Source organism: Austrofundulus limnaeus, unplaced genomic scaffold, assembly GCF_001266775.1.
Source record: "Austrofundulus limnaeus strain Quisiro unplaced genomic scaffold, Austrofundulus_limnaeus-1.0 Scaffold194, whole genome shotgun sequence".
Taxonomy (NCBI): Eukaryota; Metazoa; Chordata; class Actinopteri; order Cyprinodontiformes; family Rivulidae; genus Austrofundulus; species Austrofundulus limnaeus.
This window is the reverse complement of record NW_013952596.1, coordinates 607,154-625,870: the sequence shown is the minus strand read 5'-3', so window position 1 is coordinate 625,870 and position 18,717 is coordinate 607,154. Positions and strand designations below refer to the sequence as shown.

Below are 18,717 nucleotides of genomic sequence, written 5' to 3'. Positions count from 1 at the left end.
AGCCTGGGTCGGATTAGAAAAAAATCGGATTTGTCTCGTTCAGACTGTCATAAAAAAATCAGATATGAGTCAGATGGGTCAAAAAAATCGGATTTGGGATTTGCCTGCAGTGTGAACCAGAGTTTGCACTACCTTTTTATTGTCAAACATAATATTTACCCATCAATTTTTGCATGATAATTGCATTTCATTTTCATTCTGTTTAATATTCAACAAGTTGAACAGATAATCCACCCTAACCCCGCTACTTGGTATCGGTATCGGYGAGTACCCAAACTGAAGTACTCGTACTAGTACTCAGTCTTGAAAAAACTGGTATCGGGACACCCCTAATCCATACATTTCAATCCGTTTCATTTCTTATATTTGATCAGACATGCGTGTTGCACTTTCAGACTTGCCTGGTCCCATATCGTTCATTGGAATTGATTCTCCGTCATTTCTGCCCCCTGTGAATCCAACAAACAAAAACAGTGGACATACATTTCTCAGATCATCTCCAAATATGTTCCAAATATTAATAGAAAAAAAAGTCCAACGTGTTACTGAAACAGAGCATTCCCAGACCTTTGTCTATGAGTGGAACAGAGCTTTCCTCGGCCTCTCCATTCRCTCTGGTGTTGTTGCCAGAAGGATTCGGGTTGATCATGAAGTCGGTCTTCTTCCAGCCGTCYTTCTCCAAAGTGCGACGGAGCTCTTTGTAGCCCCAGACTTTCTGCAGAATCAGACCGGCTCCGCGTACTTCTCGGTCAGAGTGCCGACTGGTTTTCCCCAAAGAAAAAGAAAATTAAAAAAATGTAAAAGACTTAACATAAGCAGAAACTAAACTCCAAAATCTTTAGTTCTGTTAATCTGGATTACCCGTCCTTATTGATGAGCACTAGTCTCTCGATTCCTTGACTGGACCTGAGGATTTTGGCTGATTCRACACTGGAGCCCAGCACCTCGTGGAGGGTGCTCAGGATGGAMACCACGGTCTCCTCCGACACCGGTTTTGACGGCTGATTCTGACCACTACTAGGCAGGTTGGCTACAAGAGGAGGTATTGCATTTTGACCTGACAACACAGGGAGCAAGCATTAAAACATGAAGTCCCGACACAAAACACCACAATGATTCCCGACACTTTAAATTAAATGTTCTTTTTTTTTTTTCAATTAAAGGCTCACCTAGTAGTTCCCTGTTGACAGGATCTATGGCGAGGTTGCGAAGAGCTCCAGACATGGCTCGGATTACTCGGTCGTTGCTGTGGCCCAGAAGCTCGGCCACTACAGCCAGACCCTTGTCCTTGCGCATCATGGTACGAATGTAGCGTCCATACTGAGCCCAAAACAGTAGTTTCATTAAATCTGGAGTTGAACTTCAAGACTTCAACATCAAACTTCAGTTATTTTCAGTGGTGGGCACGGTTCCCCTAAAGCACTATTAGGGGAACTAATTTCCTGCTTAGTGCTTTAGCTATTACTAGCTATTAGCTATTATTTTAAATTCATTAGTGGATTAGCACTTACTAAATGTAAAACCACTAACTGAGGACTTGTTGGATCTTGGATCAAYGTTAGTGATCATTATTGTTCACAGTTGAGGGTGAAAGCTGTCAAACATGTTGCTCATATGTCTGTATCTACAAGGTCACGTGTCAAACTCAAGGCCTGCAGGCCAAATGTGGCCTTCAGGTGACCAGAGGTTTATAGTAACTAAATACATTTACTTCGTTACAGTATTTAAGTAGTTTTTTGAGGATTTGTAATTTTACAAATTATTTTTTTAAATAGCTACTTTTGTTTTATTTCGTTACATTGTAAAACTAAAAATGATACTTTTACTTCTTTACTTTAAGATTTAACACCTAGTTATTTGTTATAAAATTAAATCTGTTTGAACTCATCATGAAAGATGTTTCTGCTCTAAAAAATGAAGTGTTGAATTTATTCAACAAAGTCAAGTCAACTCAGCCTAGCTGAGTAAACTGAGCAAATAATATACATATATCACTCAATTTACTCAACCTGGTTTAGTGGAGCCAGTTTGGTTCAGTAAATTCAACAGTTCATTTCTTAGAGTGTGTAAAAGTACTTTTACTTTCCCAGTTTTTGTGAACAGTTTTATGACTTTTACTTGAGTACGGTAGTTTTCTCATCAGTGAAATTTGTTTTTACCAAAGTCATTTTCTGTTCATGTAATTTTACTTTTACTTAGTTATTTTTCCAAGTACTTTATAGACCTTTACAGGTGACTCCCATTTGGCTCGTCAAGGGAACTAAGTGACAACATTCTGCACACAGTAAATATTGTCTCATGTTGACTCTGAAGAAAGTTCCATGTCTCAACTGGGTTATATTAGTGCTTTAGAATTAGCTTTTGCTAAATTTTTTAGTGCGTTAGTGCTTTAGAATTAGGGGACCTAAATAATTGAGTTAGTGCAACTAATATTTATATTAGTGCTGCCCACCACTGGTCCTTTTGTTAAATGTAGTCAATAAAACCCACATTGAAAACTTTTTCTACTTGTATAGAAACATTAGAGGAAACATTCTTATTATTATATGAAACAGAGTTGGTTCTTACAGTCCACTGCCCAGCACACAGGTTCTGAATAGCTCCGGCTGAAGCTTCCAGCACGGTGGGATTCTGGGACTCCATCAGCAGTGATTTGTAGATGTGGACCACTTCTGGCTGAAACAGCAGCTCATAACCTACAGGAGAGATGAGKGCAGGAGTTGTTGATGGAAAAGAAAAGATAAATAAAGATGTTTCTCAGYGGAATCGATGTTTACCTGAAGCAGGAGATGTCCTCTTTGGAATATCCATTGGTTCGTTAGCTGCGCTCTCATCTCTTGGCCCTAAAAGAAAACAAAGTCACAAAAATGCACTGTTTAAAAATGGGACATATTCACGATAACTACACCTAAACTAGTTTAGCTACACATGCACGCTCACAAAAAAATTACTAAAATGCAAGTTCTTTACAGATTATTATAAAAGTCATTCACAGTGATAAAGGTGCATGTTAGAGTTTATTACTCCACGTCATCAATGTTAGGTCAGCCTACTGACTACAGCTCCTCTACGACGAGAGCAGGCAGAGAGAAGCAAAGTGACGTTACACAGAGGCTTACCTTTGGAAAACCACTCATCTGTAGCCGGGCCGGGCAGTGGAGAGAAAAATGGAAAAAAAAGAGAGAAGACAAAAAGATGGGATGAGGAGGGAAAAGAAAGTCGCAGAACAAGGGAAAGGTCAAGCATTTAAGTTAAAAAAAGGAAGGAAAAAAAAGGGAAAGCAGCCAGAGACCATCTGCTTAGATCCCAATGACACCACGGCCACCAAACAGAAACAGGTGACATAGCAGATATAAAAAGACAAATTAAAGCAAGGGGAACTGAACACCTGCTTATTTTATTTCATATTATCACCTTTTGATACCATGAAGTTATTAGCAACGCACAAGAGAGAGGGAGACGTATAAAACAATGTCGAAAAAAAATCAAAAAAAGCACAACGTTGTCCCCTTTTAGGACCTCACAGGGTTTCAAAATTGTGAGAAAAAGGTTTGCCACCAACAGTTGCAGTCAAGGGAGATGCTGGCATTTGCATTTTGCAAGTACTGAGATGTTATTAAATGTGATCCATCACATTGAAATGAAAATTMAGTCAAATTTGGTCAAAATGACCTAATCATGTTTTCAGATTCTTGGCTTTAAAATCTATATTTTCATCCTTAGATCATCCTGATATCATTAGTAGATCCAGAGATATTTTTTAATTTGTCTTGTTGGTTACAATAATGCATAAATATTTGGTCTAAATCCTAATTCTATGTAATTTTAATGAGGATTTTTATGTAATTTTAAAAAAGAAACCTCAAATAGTATTTGAATATTGAGATTTTCCAGCTGAAAAGAAACAAAAGCTTTGATAGCTCACAGAGAAAATCTCAACAATTTAAGGCGTTTTTCCTCAAAATCGGGCTTTTGGTTGCTACTGCTCAAAAAATGCTTCAAAAAAAATTATATAGGATAATATTTCAGACATTTCATTCAAATGATACATTGATAACACATTTGTTATATTTTGACAAAATGTAATTTTTGCTAGATTTTTATTTAATACACTATGTCTGCCTGTTTCYTCACATACAACTTATAGACTTAATCTTCGTTTCGATGTGATGGGTCATATATTTCATTTCACTAATAAAAAAAGTTTCCAGTAAAGAAAAATATCCTGGCTACGATGAGGCACCTCTGCCTTCAAAATGTAAATGTCAATGAAAGATTTATAGTAAAAACTCTGGAGGATTTATTTGTCAAAGGACACGCTGCTGCTCTCTGGGCAAACAAAGTTTCAGGTTATTCTTTTACCCAGCTTTATGTCCTAGCTAAAAAAAAATAAAACTATTAAAAACAAACTTCTACAGAACATTTTTAAAATCTTTAAGTACTCTTGATATTATCCATCATGAAAAATAAATATAAATACGCTAAGTGAAACACTGACGACAGCTAACAGTGGATAGGCATCTTYTGAGAGGAGATTGTTGAAATTCCTGTGGCAGAGAGTGGTTTTGTTTGCACAAGTGTGTGTGTGTGTGTATGTGTGTGTGTGTGTGTGTAAGTATCAGTCGAGTGAGAATATGCCGTCAGCGATGTCCCTCCGAACGCTCCTGAAACTGAATGAACAAATACGCTACACGTCCCGCTCTGCAACACTGACCTTTGCCCTTGCGAGAGCTGAAGCAGCCGCCCTTCTGGCTGGAGGAGGCGGGGCCATGACTGACGGGCGTGGCCTCAAAGTAGCGCTCATGTCCGGGTATTTCACGATGCAAGTGATAAGACAAATTCCTCAGCAGACAGACGCAGTTCTCCGTCAGCTGCAGGCATGAAAGAAAAACAGGCGAAGAATATAAACTTAGTACATCACAAGCTGTTTTTTAAATATTTATACTTAACACTTAGAAAATTAACTTAAAATACCTTATTGTTCATATCCTTACAGTTAATCTGGGACTGAACAATGTACATGACAGAGTCCACCAATCCTGTGCACTCCCTCATCTTCCTCCTGGCTTCACTTCGCTCTGAACTTACATTTCTTTTTATAAAAAGAAAAGAAGAAATCGTGTCACAAACAGATTAAGAAATAAATTACATAGTTAAGATTTTTTAAAAGACAACCCCAGTTTTTGCAACACACAACATTACAGGAARTAATGTTTGAACAACCAGCCCTACTCTTTGAATAAAACTGCAGTCATGTCTGAGTTTACAAAGACGGCACAGTTGGACCACAACAAGTTACACCTCTGYGTCTCTGATTCACTCTTACTCTCAGACAAAACTGAACTGGATGGAAATCCGACACCGAGTTAAGCAACGCAAAGGAGAAACTCGGGTCATTCAGCACCGGCCTTTTGTACCTGGCTCGTTTTTCCCAGGAACGGACACRCCCATACAGACAATATGAGGACACGTTTACTTTAACTGGTGAGAGGGCGACACTAAGGAAGTTCACTAAGGTGTCAAAGCAAGAAAATATTTACAAGACAGCAATTTACTGGAATGTGCCTTCAGGGGGAAGAGAAGCTTCAGGATTTAAAGATAAGTTCTTTATTATTAATCTCTGTGCAATGCATGCATGCATGCATGCATGCATGCATGCATGCATAAATAAATAAATAAATAAATAAATAAATAAATAAATAAATATGTTGAAGGTCAGTATCCTAAAAATGACAAAAAATTAATTCTTATTGCATCTTTTGGGTGTTCTCAAATGTAATTTTTTTGTGCTCTGTACAATGACAATAAAGGCATCATCATCATCTGATACAGTACAATAAAAGTTAAGGAAGTTAGCTTTAGCTGCCATCTTTGAATTTAAGTTATTAGTAACTTCCTGGAGGGACTGGAAAATATCTATATATCTTTTCTACAGTCAAAATTACATCTCTTCACTATTAATCATGTTTCAACTGTTAGGAAAAATTGTTTACCTCTATGAAAGTTTTTTTTTCAAGTGTTACACAATTCATTAACAGAAAGATGGCAAGTTGTTGATACACGCCGACGATGTGCAGAACTCTAAACACCAATACGTCTATGTATACAAGATAAAATTATTTATATAAACTTTCCCACAAGYAGATGAACACTAATTAACTGAGTGGCTGAACAGAATAGATACCAGACCAACCAGCCAGGAAAAAAAAAACTGTTTACACTGTACGAGTCAATGCCCTACTGTTCGGTTCACTCCTTCATTTTAAACTTTTTTTTTCTTGAATCTTCATCACAGTTACTGTGCCAGATCTCCTCTTCATTTCATGTTCAACTTTTCTTAGATAAAAGCCTAATATTTCAACCAAACAGTGTCAGTGTAAAGTTAGCAAAGCATTAGAAAAGCAAGTATTTACAGAAAATACCTTCGTCAAATGTTAATTTAAGAAAACTTAAGAAAACTACTGGAAAACCTCAATATTCAAATACTATTTGAGGTTTCTTTTTTAAAATTACTTAAAAATCCTCATTAAAATTACATTACAAACTACTTCTGTGTGCCTATTTTTGTTTGAAATTTATAATAAATTGAACGTAGTCAATAAAGTTTATAATTAATTAGATTTTTATCCCAGTGTTTTAATGAAAACTGCTCAAAACCAGGAGATAAATAAGAGTCACAACGATTTTTACTGAGAAATGTTGYCCTTCTTTTCAAGCAGCGAAGTTTATTCTGATTGAAAACACTAAATCTTTGTATTCCAACCATTACGTCCATCTCTAACTCAATTACACACATCCGGCTCTACAGCTCAGTTAAATTGTTGACTCTTCCTTCTGCCCTCGTCCTGTTCTGTCAATCTGCTTTCTGGCAACCCTCTGCTTTGTTTTTCCTCAGTATACATCCATCATTTGCAGCTCATATCTGCTGCCTCCTCCTTTCCTCCTCCTTTTTTTTGCTTCATACCTCAGGCAGCCTGCCGTATTAGTGAGCGACACCTCCCACTCAAGATGTCTGGGCTTGAGGTTTTCTTCGCCACCAGCTGCCCCGTTGCTGCCTTGCTCCCAGCCCGAGTGGGGCACCATGACCTCGTCGGAGAGGGCGTGCAGCGCGTGGTCCACGATCTCCATTTTTACAGAATCGTGGGACGACAGGTTCCACAGCGTGCCTGGGAGAACCACAGGATTCAACATTTAAATTGAACAAAGGCTAGTTCCACCCACACTGAGTATACCTTTAAAAATAGACCAATGAAAATTACAAATATTACCGCATAAATTATGTGGTAGATGGATAGCTTCAAAGATTTTATGTGACCAAAAAAAAAAAAAAACCAGCAAAACATTGCAGCATATCTTTAAAACAGTAAATTAAAATATGAACAATTTCATTGTTTCTGTTCATCTTTTCTTACTGTGAGAAAAAAAAACAATTTAAATGACTACATTTTACAAGTGCTTTACAGAATACATCCTATATTTACACCTCGGCCCAAACTATGTCTTTGTTATGTGGAAGAATTCATTTTAAGTTTAAATTGGTCAAACAGAAAAGCTGGAAAAGCTCTGCAGACAACCTTAAACCAGTTTTTCCAATCTTGCACCAGCATTTTAGTCTCTGTTGGGTTTTGTGGAAATAAAGATTATACTATTCCTGGGTGAGTGGTTGAGCTGTCTTCAGGTGTAGATTTCTAAATTTCACCTTTTCTCGTTCTGTTATCACATTGATCTATTCCGAGGCAGATAAACTCGCACATTCCATTTGTCTATCTAAGGTTGGATCATGGAGGCTAAAAGTCTGGGACAGAAACCCAGACATTCCTATTTCTGGCCAGAAGGAATATGTGGACCCTCCTGTTAGTCCTGGGTCTGCCCTGGGGTCTCAAAAAAATCCCTCTTAAGAGAGACACTAGTGGCCAAACTGCCTCAGCTGATTCCCTTTGATGCGATTTGTTAYGCTCTCCAAAACTGAACCCAGACGTCCGTCAAAATTAAACCTGTTTTAGCTGCTTGAATCTGTAATCTCATTTAAATATTCAGGACCTAATCCCATCATCATAGGTGAGGGATGGAAAGTTAATGGTACAAATTAAAATAATATTAAACTAAAACTTAATGCAGAAAGCTGCCCGTCATATTTACTATGTTTAAAGCAAGACCATCTTTGAATTGATATGAATATTTTGAATCATCAAAACAGGACTGAAGATCAGATTAGTGGTTTGTGTGTTTGCACGTTAATCCAACCTGTGATGATGTCTGTGAGCTCCTGGTCGTGGATCTTCCTCAGCAGCCGGATCAGGGCAGGAACTCCATCACAGTTCTTAATGGCTATTTTATTGTCTGCCTCTTTGCCATAAGAAATGTTCTTTAGTGCTCCACAAGCTGCAAAGTGGACCTACAAAAGAGACCCCACGACAGCTTTATGAGTCATTCCTCATCACTCAGTGTCTCATAAACCAGCACAGCAATGAAAAAAAACAATCAGGATCTCGTTAAAATCTATAAAGAATGACACAATGATGATGCTGATGCATTTAATCTGTACAAGARTTGGGAGTTTTTTTAATGACCAGAATCCAAATATTAACAATCAGGCTTGTTTTTCTTAAAAACAAAAATCTAGAATATTTAAATGCTTCCAATCATAAAAATGACTACTGCAGCAGACTGTGAACCAAAAGCCTTAAAAGAAATGTAAAAAATATAAACTGACCTCTCTGTTTGGGTTGTCGAGCATYGACACCAGAGCAGGAATGCCTTTTAGACGACGAACATCAGACTTCACCTGAAAACAGAACAGATGTAAATGTTGGGTCAGGTTTTTAATGTCCYATCAGTCTGAATTTATTTTTTTTAAATATATAATACATTCTGATCATCTCAGGTGCAATCAAACTCAACTATTTCCAGCATCTTGAACTATCTGAGCGTTTATGTGAAAACAAAAGCTTACACACAAAAAGTCTTACTTTGTCATTCTTAAAGGTGAGATGCTGCAGATACGCAGCTGCGTTGCTCCTGACGGGGTCCAGCCTGTAGTTGAGCATGGCGATGACTTCTGGCAGCTCCGGCTCACGCCAGCCACCAGGTGGGGGTCCTTTCCTCAGGGTGCCGTCCAGAGAAGCCATGCTTCCCCTCTCCCCCTGAGCCAATGGTGCCCCTCTGCTATAATAGAACATGTCTGACGCACCGTCCAAAAGAGCTTCATAACTCCTGAAAAGGGAGAAAAGGCATACCGATGTTGATAAACAGATATAATTCAGTCATAAAATGACTGTGGAGATTATTTTGCAAACTTCAAACAAGGTTGACACACATGTGGGGAGCATGCTTACCCAGCCCTGCGCGGGGTTCCTCCAGTGTAGACATGGTGGTTCAGAGGCAATGTGCTGTAGTGCACTGGGTTTCCCATGCCRTAGTCAGGCTCATCGAAGCCGATGCTGCGTTGATCATCCTCCAGACCGTACGAATCCGGAACAAACCTCGGAATGGCGGATAGCTCTGAACGCCCAACCTACACATGAGACAAAAATACATGAGCCACTGTGACAAACAATATCAATTACAGTATAAGGAAAACAATCGAAGTCGGTTAAACATGAATGATTGGCAGCCAAAAAAAAAAAAAACTGTAAAAACATGCCTTCAAGCAAACGAAGCAATGATTGTTATACCTGTGGCTGAGCAGCATAAGGGTCCAACTGGTTTCTACTGGGGGCTCTGTAGCTCGGATCCAGAGTTCTGTAGCCATCTGGATGGACCGGTCTGATGAGAGGGAAGTGTTGAGAGGGAGAACAGGAAGAGGAAATCATTTATTACAGCATTTTTCAAACTTTTAGGCCACTGAAACSAACGTTCAGTTTGAAAAAAATAGAATAAAATTAAGGGAGATCACGTCCTACCAACGTGACACGGACCACCTTTAGGGGGTACGCCCCACACTTTAAGAAACACTGCATCAATCCAAGATTAGCAGTGCAGGTTTCAAAACATTACCTGTAGCGATCATCCATACGAGCGCCCCGGCTAAGGCTCGTGTACGCATCAGATGTAGGTGCAGCACGGTAGTCATCGTATCCCCCCGGAGGTGCGTAGTTGTAGTTGCGGGGTACGGTGCGGGCAGGGTAATCCATGGGTACTGCACCTGCAGGGCCCTGCCTGTAGCCCAGGTCCATGGGTGAAGAGGTGTAGCCCCCCACAAGTGACCCTCCACCGTCTATGGACAGCGTGTCTGACACAGAGGGGATGACTGTTCGAGTGGTGGTGGTCTTTACAACTTTTTTTACCTGAAGATAGAAAAAAGAACGAGAGACAAGAAAACAATCAATTAAAAGAAAACATGCAGCATAGAAAGATTCTGTAAAAATTAAAAATCAAAACTAGACAAAGAACAACTAAACTCAATTTGGCTCAAGCTTACCGTGGTTTCTGTGCGCCGTGTGGTCCCATCATCACTGGTCTCCACTGAGACAACAGGTGGCAGCTCATGAGGGTCCTCCTCCACCGTATATGTCTCCTGCACCATCTGACCAGGCTCCATCCTGAACTGCAGACACATTATTGACTTAAAAATCAATTCTAGCTCTTGCATTTCAAATTGAGATGATTATGGGTTACAGATCAGTGTGGACGTTGCTGGGCACATGGACAGATAAGATGATTTAACTGCTGTGTCATAAAAGTAAAACAAACACTGTTCTTGTTCTCAAAACAACCTCAAACCTGAGGAAGGGAATATTACAGACTTATAATTACAGATTTAAAATATGCAAAGTGAATTATCTCTCAAAGATTCTTACGTGATGTGTCCCGTTGATGTAACCCTCACTCAATGTCAACCTCTCTATTTCTGCATCACAAGGAATACGGCCGTTCTGTCAGGAGACAGGAAACCACACGTCATGATTCCAACTTCATTAGTTTAAAAAAAATTAAATAATTCGTATTCTTTGGCAAATGTTCCGAACCAATGACTGCAAGACCGAACATTTGCAATCATCCTGAACAAGGAGCAAAAAGGAAACAAAAGCAAAAGCCGTAAATGTCTACCAAAATTGTTTGACACATTTACACAACTTTTATCATGTTTTGCATCGCTGATGTAATTCAAGATGCAAACACATCAATGTCAGTGAAAGCCAAGAGCTTAAGTTTGTTCAAATTACTGCAGCTAAAGAACATTTTTAATCCCATACTGCGTGAATTCATCCAACATTTTTATGAATGAGCTGTGATGGAATCAGTAAATGAAATTTGATGAATTGGTCACAGACGAAATGAGCAAGGAAACATACAGGAACAAAAAAAATCTCCCTCTTTAGTCAAAACCTTCAGCATTTCCCCTGCAAGAATTCTAATGGAGCTCTTCCATTTCCTGCCATAAGGGACGCTCTATCCTTGCCCCAAATGTCTGCAGCCTGGTGGCACTTGCTAAATACTAACTCGACAAAGACAACAAACATAACCTGATGATAGCTGGAGACTAAAATGAACGGTGTAGAGACAATCAGCCCACATCACTGAAGCAGGTTAAGCAAAAAGCACAGATTATTTAGCTCAGATTAGGCCACGAGCATAGAAAAAAAAAAAAACTGCAGCATAGACGTAAGCCTGTAAGAACCTGTCAGGACAGACTCAGATTGGACTGTGTTGTTTTGGGAGAGTGGTAGAGGCATGCTGAAACCTTTGAGCTGAGTAAACACACACACACAAAGCAGCACAATGCATTTCTGACCTGCTCTCTCTGCAACACAAACCCTGCACTCGTATTAGTCACTGGAGCTACCTAGAATTGATGTATCCTTTTGATAAATGGTGTCTATTTGGAAAAACTGACAAATGTCAGAGGAAAACAATAAATTATCCGTGTGTTGGGAAAGTTTCCTGAGGGTAAAAAAGTGTGCTGCGTTGTTAAGCCACACTAATGACAGTGACAAAGGTAAAGAATGAGTGAGCACGAGCCACTGCATGTCAGTCACTCTGTGTCGTAAACTCAAAGAAAAGGTGAGACTCTTAACTCAAGTTTTACTTTCAATACCAGATCCGGCCCCACCGGGGATGTCCTCACACATTTAAACATAATCCAGAAACTGTACTGTTTGATAACTTTGATAGTAAACCAATGGTAAAAACTGTTTACACAACAAACCAAACATCAAGCAAGACTTAGCTGTGCATGCAAACATTCACAGACAAGTCAGGACAAACGCGACGAGCTGCATTTTTAAGCCTGAGAAGTGGAGGGTTACGCTGATAAGAAAACGATGGGTTTGAACGAGATATGGACGGTTATTAAGGAGGAGCAGAGTACATGGATGAGGTGAAAAGATGGGTAAAGACATGGCRTAGGGTTGGGCGATAGACCAGGCTTCTCTCCTTCCCTGTTTTTACAGAAAACTGCAGTGGGATCTGTGTTCATGTTTTTGAAGTGAGGAAAATGGTGAGAGTTTAGAGATTTTTTCTGGAGGCAAAACAGCACTGGATTTTTCATTTAGTAGTGGGATAGATTTAGGCAGGAACACTTAAAATTAGGGCTGGGTACCATGGCCAGTTCTCTAAATCAATTCAATTTTGATTCATAAGGTTCTGAATCGATTAATCACCATTTGATTTTGATTGTTGTTAAAKAATGAAAATGGTTCAACTGTGTTGCAAAATACAAATTCACTTTTCCTCTTCAGCATAAACAGGTTTTAAAGTTCCTGTGACGTCAGATTTTTGTAATAAATATGAATGCATTTTTGAAAAGATAACACTGATAACTTATTACAAAAAACATTTCATGCCACTGAGATGAACAGGTGTTGAGATATTCACATGTCAAGTAACAGGAAGTGATGTCAAAGGGGAATGTCTGAATGTAAACAGAGCATTACTACAATGGATAGATTGTAGAGAAGAATCTGATGTTTCTTTAGATTTTGAATCACTATCAGAGATAAATGAAGTGTCARAGTTCAAACAATATTGCTTTAATAAGCAAAGACCAGAGAATTTGATTTCTTAAAGAGATCCTCTTTGATGCCACTTCCTGTTTGTTTTGTCTAAGCCAAATTAAAAAGAAAATAGGCCAGTTATGTGACAAAATGAATAATTTGTCTGTTTTATGCCACATTTCATAAATATAAAGCTTTTTTCTTTGACTTTTTGTATTTGAAGGATATGCATGTCACAGGCACTGTAAGGGCAAACTTGTAAATTAAAAAGTTTAATCCTGAAACTAAACAGTCTCAAGTTTAATATGTTTTAAATCAGAAAAGATTGTAACAGTGTTGTTGGATGCATTCAGTTTTAAGAAATGAAATTAAGAATATCTTTTTTGATGAATAAGAAGTGATGGGAATAAGGTTGCAGGAGAGGGTTGAGCATATGAAAATTGTATATTTGTAATGTTTCTGTTCCTTATGTTACTGTATGTTCAATAAAACTTAATAAAACAAAAAAAAAGAAAAAATGATACAAGTACAACATTTCATTACTAACTTTCATCAAGACATTTCTTAAAGTTTAAAAATAATAATATTGTTAAACTAAATGATTAGAACTTCATCTTTCACACATTTCTACATGCCGGGGAGAATAGTTTCAGTCAGATGTTTACATACAGTAGTTTTGGCTCGAATTCTGCTTTGTTTTCCTCATCGTGTACGAGAAATCTGCAGAGAGTSGGCTGTAATGTTAGTCATTCCTTAGTTTCTTTGGTTTACTCCAGATAACTTGTTGTCAGAAGCTAACGTTAGCACTGAACGTCAACCGGATGTAAAAATACAGCAAGCCAGGAGTGACACAAAACATAGAAACACTTCGGCTTCATCACRCACAAAATGCCATGGTGATAAATCGATTTCATGCCCTATGAATCGATTTTCCCAAATTTAATGAAATATATACAAGATCAATTAAATGGATTTTTTTACCCAGCCGTACTTATTATCATAACATTTTTTGTCGTATCGCCCAACCCTAGTAYGAGATCAGCTGCAAAAAGAAAGGGTATAAATTACCTCCTCAAGAAGGCTTTACTGAAATGTGCTTCAGTTTTATTTGAGCCAAATACATGCAGATATTTCAAGCCCAGTCTGTTTAAAAGGAGGTATGTTTACCCCTATTATGGTCTGCTGCCATCCAGCCAGCCARCAATGAGAAGACCATGATGAAGATGATTTTGGATGAGTTTGCTCAGATTAAGGATCCGACTTGGATGGAAAAATATGCATGRGGAGGGTAGTGGTGGTGTTGCTGGTGGTAAGGGGCGTGGTTAGCTGGGCGTTACCTGCATGTTGGGGAGGGGGCGGGGCAAGGTGCCGGCACACGACCTCCGCTCCTCCTCCAGAGCTCGGCTCAGCATCTCAAACTGCCTCTCCTGCTCCCACACCGAGGCCAGCAGGGAGGCCGTACTCGCACACTGCTCCATTCACACTCTGAGAGCAGAGCACAGGACAGGACAGGACAGGACAGGATGGTCACCAGAGAGCAGGAAGAAAATAAACCAACACCGGGTTCAAAAATTAAACAAAACTTTATTAAAGTAAAGGCCAACGTGGTGGCAAAAAACTGCCATTCTACATGCGAGAGCAGAGCACAGGACAGGACAGGACAGGACAGGATGGTCACCAGAGAGCAGGAAGAAAATAAACCAACACCGGGATTTAACACAAAACAGGAAATCACCCCAATACACACACAGATACAAATCAGAGCTTAAACAAGAAAAAAACTATTTTTTTTTAATGTTTAGGAGGTCGAACAGCACCCTGAACTGACACAAAGAGGATAAACAATAAGAAGAGGGATAAAAGCAGGTRCAGATAAAACAGAACAGTGCAAGGACAAAGTACAAGCAGAAAAGCTCGCTACCAATTCATTAAAACAAGACAGTCGAGTCCAGATTAAAGTGGGTTTGGGACCAGCCAAGCAGCTGTGAGAGCAACACCAGCATCACATTTTAGTGCCTCTCTTTGCTTGCTGTTAAGAAGGATTAAAATTAGAATGTGAGATGCATGACAAGAGGTTATAACAGCATGTTTTCAGCAGCAGTGTGTGAAGCTTGTTAGCACCTTTTTTGTTTGTTTTTGCTGTGAAATAGTGAGAAAGTGAGGCGGGGAGAGGAATGTGAGACCAGAGAGGGAAAGAGGGGGGTGTTAGGAAGAGTTAGACCAAACTCTAAAACTGTAATGTTGTGCTGTCACAGTGTGCAGAAATCATTATTGTGTGATCTAATGACGCAGGTGTATGACTACTTTAATAAAGACGACTTCCTATTTAGAAAACCTTTTGAAATTCAAGTTAGGCATGCTAAATGATATGTGAAACTCTACAAATAAGTAATAAAATATCTTCCATAYTGCCTGAAAGTCAGCACTAATAAGCATAAAGTAAACTTTGTCCTGAAAGGTTTACAAGATCATATATTAGAAACTGGCACAGAGTTTTTACAAAAATCCTATCTGATGCAATTGTATTTTAGAAACTGGACTTTTCTAGCATGATATTGTAAATAATCATTTTAATAAAAACAAGCTACCAAACTGGACCAGAAAAAAATTAAAATAATAATATACTGTTTAAAAAATTATTATTWTTTTTTTCATGTTGTCATTGCAACTTTTAACATGAACTCAACAATTCTCTGCAAATTTTGACCAATAACGGCAACTTTTCAGCAAATTTGACCAAACCCATTATCTGGCTTCACTCCCTGGAATCTAAGCCTTAAATTCTTCTGGACCTTTGTGAGGAAAAGCAGCCTGAACAGATGCCACAGATGGCCTAAACCTAAATTACAGGGGCATGATAAAAACTGAATGCCAGTCCGGTCCAAATTAAGATCATAAACGGATTCCTTTTTCTCAGAGATCCTATAAAACATTTACAAACTGCCAATATACTGTAGGTCACAGATAGTAGCAGGTATTTGACGTGGGTTAAATATACAAAAGAATGCTTWGCAGTGAGCTGAGTGGTCTCTACAATTTGTTCTAATTTGCTTCAAAACATAAGTGTCAAAGAATATTAACATCAGCATCTTGAACTCTGTCTTCCTCATCTGTTCAGACCAGCCTTAAACATCTGGGATCTTAGGCAGCCTGAATGTGATCCTAACATATAAGGTGCCTTTACAGCTACAGAACAATATTTTTATGACAGGAAATGTATATGTAACTCTGTTTGACATGATTTATGACTAATAACTGGATGACATGAACGTGGCTCGTCATCTCCAAACTCTACATCATATCTGCTCTCTGTCCTCTCAAACGAGTTGTTCTGAATGAACAGAGGCTCCTGTAYTGAGTGAGTGAGAACAAACGCCAGCCCGAGTGTGTGTTTGCATCTGTGTAAGAATGAGTGGTTGTGTATGTGGGTCAGAGACTAAATAAAGTGTGGATATATGACACTGCTTTTATCCTCAAAGACTCGAACGGAGCTGTGGCTACTTTCAGCGAAGCTAACACTGAGTGATTTCTTTCCATTTGGCTGGGGAAAAGAAAAAAAACAGACATTTGTGGTCAGAGGCACACACGAGAAGCACAAAAACACGTACCACCATTGTCATACATTCCACAGTGAGATTTAACGTGTCATATCCTGTCTCAGCTGTTGGAACGTTGTCCTAAAAAGGGAGTCCTTTACTCCTTCTTTGTGCTGCTCTTTTCTGTTTCTCAAACAATCCTGGAGAGAGAAAGGGGGCAACTACCAGTTTGTCAAGATGAAAAAYGGCTAAAAATCATTGTTTTCTTCCAGGATTTCAAAACAATAATAAAGTTACATAGCAGCGAGCTACCAAAACGATTCGCATTAAAAGGCCTGGAAAATCAAAGTGACACCAAACACCAGATAACTTTGTATCAAACCCTGAGATGTTTGTGAGTTTGTTTGTTTTTTTACAGATAAGCACATTTTCTGAAAAAAGCTAAATTTTCTTAGTCTTGTTGTGAGAAACTATCAGAATCACACAATCTCTAAAGCTACTGAAGACCCACCATTTACAATCTCGTGAAAGGTTCAGTTCTCTGCGAAACCTTTAAATGGCTTCTGCCACTTAGAGCTGGGGGATCAGTCATTACTCCATTTCTAAGACCATTAGCAAGGAAGCTGGAGCCTATCTGCTAATGGGATAACTCAGGAATTACACTATCAAGCCGCTTTCTACTCAGAGCCACACACCATTTTGTTTAACAAAACTTTCTCGAATATTTGGTGGAAACATTTTATTCCAGCCATTACTCTGTGTCTGTGCTGCTGTGTGCCCTTATTATTGTGTGCCATCAATGCTATTTCAGTGATTTTGTCACAGGCGATTGTGGCATCCTGTTCCAGACTGCGTACACACACACACACACACACACACACCCCTAAACTGAAGCTGTGGTAAAACGCTGTTGTGGCTTGGACAAGCACACTGCTGATTCAGCCTCATTTGAATGGTCACACAGAGATTTGGACGCTGTGTGTGTTGGCTTTGGCACACAACCAACCGGTCCCACCTTCACTACCTTGACACAAAACCACGAGGGCCTCTCTACACCCCACCCCCAAGTGGCCCACAGCATGAGCACCACGTGGTATCTGCAGAGAGCGTACAGATTCACACAGACTTCACRGTATCTCTGCAAGGTCAAGCATCTATTGTAGACAACATAGCTCAGTTATCTTTGTTGCACAGGAAATKTTWACAGAATAAGATTTTGAGTTGTAACTCTGAGCAAATTAAACTAAATAAGCTGATGTGTTTCAAGGAGCAAGACCTGTAGATAAATATTGAAATAAGGCAGAATATCACTTGGAGTTACTCTCAGTTTACACTTTATTATGAATATCTGTTTAAGTGCTTGTTAACTCAAACAGCTGATCAGCCACATGACATTGCAGTAAACTCATTTGGGCATTTAGACGTTGCTCAAGTTCAAACTTAGAATTAGAATGGGGAAGAAAAGGGATTTAAGTGACTTTGAACGTGGCACGGCTGCTGGTCTGAGTATTTTAGAAACTGCTGACCTACTGGGGTTTTCACAACCATCTTGAGTATTTATAAAGAACGGTCCGGAAAAAAGAAAAATACCCAGTGAGCGGCTKTGGTGTGGGCGAAAAATGCCCGCCTTGTTAATGTCAGAGGTCAGAGTAGAATTGGCACAGTCACCAGATCTCGATCTAATCAAACATCTTTGGTAAATGGCAGTTCTGAGGGCAAAAGGAGTTCAAATCTGTATTAGCAAGTAGGGCTGCCACGATTAGTCGACTAGTCACGATTATGTTGACTATTAAAATAGTCGACAACTAATTTAATAGTCGATGCGTCGGTTTTTTTTTTTTTTTACTTTAATTTTGTTTTTCTCTCCAAACTGTTGCGGCATCTTCCACTTCCGCGTCTGACTTTCTGTCCTTGACACGCATGCGTAGTAGTGGGTAGGCCGCGAGCGGACGCGTTCACACAGATAGACTTGGATCATGGCTACCCGACAATGGAGCTCAAAAGTGTGGGATCATTTTAAGAAAACGACAGAGAAGTGTGTTCAATGCAATATCTGCAAGGTGGAACTTGCCTTCCACAGCAGCAGAACTGCGATGCACGAGCACCTGAAAAGGAAGCATGTTGTGGCTGATGAAGACGGACCGTCATCTYGGTAAGCTAAGTTGCTAGTTAGCTGCTAAAATAAGGGTAAACAGAGAGTTAACTTGCTACTTACTCATATAGATAGCTGTAAAAGTTAACATTAG

At 39.2% G+C, this 18,717-nt stretch overlaps 1 protein-coding gene across 12 annotated transcripts in view; it reads right to left on the bottom strand.

The window, feature by feature from the left end:
• ctnnd1 (catenin (cadherin-associated protein), delta 1) overlaps positions 1-18,717 on the bottom strand; it is a 31,990-nt gene that overhangs the window by 6,001 nt on the left and 7,272 nt on the right. For 4 of the 12 annotated variants that reach the window (XM_014018487.1, XM_014018493.1, XM_014018494.1 and 1 more), the window contains exons 2-20: positions 14,273-14,420; positions 10,800-10,874; positions 10,421-10,546; positions 9,997-10,286; positions 9,675-9,765; positions 9,336-9,514; positions 8,970-9,213; positions 8,714-8,785; positions 8,245-8,395; positions 6,965-7,166; positions 4,975-5,092; positions 4,715-4,871; positions 3,120-3,137; positions 2,778-2,843; positions 2,569-2,696; positions 1,170-1,320; positions 862-1,057; positions 568-761; positions 402-449 (exon numbers count right to left, since the gene is read on the bottom strand). In XM_014018487.1, the coding sequence (XP_013873941.1) occupies positions 402-449; positions 568-761; positions 862-1,057; positions 1,170-1,320; positions 2,569-2,696; positions 2,778-2,843; positions 3,120-3,137; positions 4,715-4,871; positions 4,975-5,092; positions 6,965-7,166; positions 8,245-8,395; positions 8,714-8,785; positions 8,970-9,213; positions 9,336-9,514; positions 9,675-9,765; positions 9,997-10,286; positions 10,421-10,546; positions 10,800-10,874; positions 14,273-14,413 (2,647 nt within the window). In that variant the 5' untranslated portion in view covers positions 14,414-14,420. Of the gene's footprint in view, positions 1-401; positions 450-567; positions 762-861; positions 1,058-1,169; positions 1,321-2,568; positions 2,697-2,777; positions 2,844-3,119; positions 3,138-4,714; positions 4,872-4,974; positions 5,093-6,964; positions 7,167-8,244; positions 8,396-8,713; positions 8,786-8,969; positions 9,214-9,335; positions 9,515-9,674; positions 9,766-9,996; positions 10,287-10,420; positions 10,547-10,799; positions 10,875-14,272; positions 14,421-16,543; positions 16,672-18,717 lie in introns of those variants that run through there. The other 8 variants (XM_014018490.1, XM_014018491.1, XM_014018496.1 and 5 more) reach the window with 5 other exon arrangements.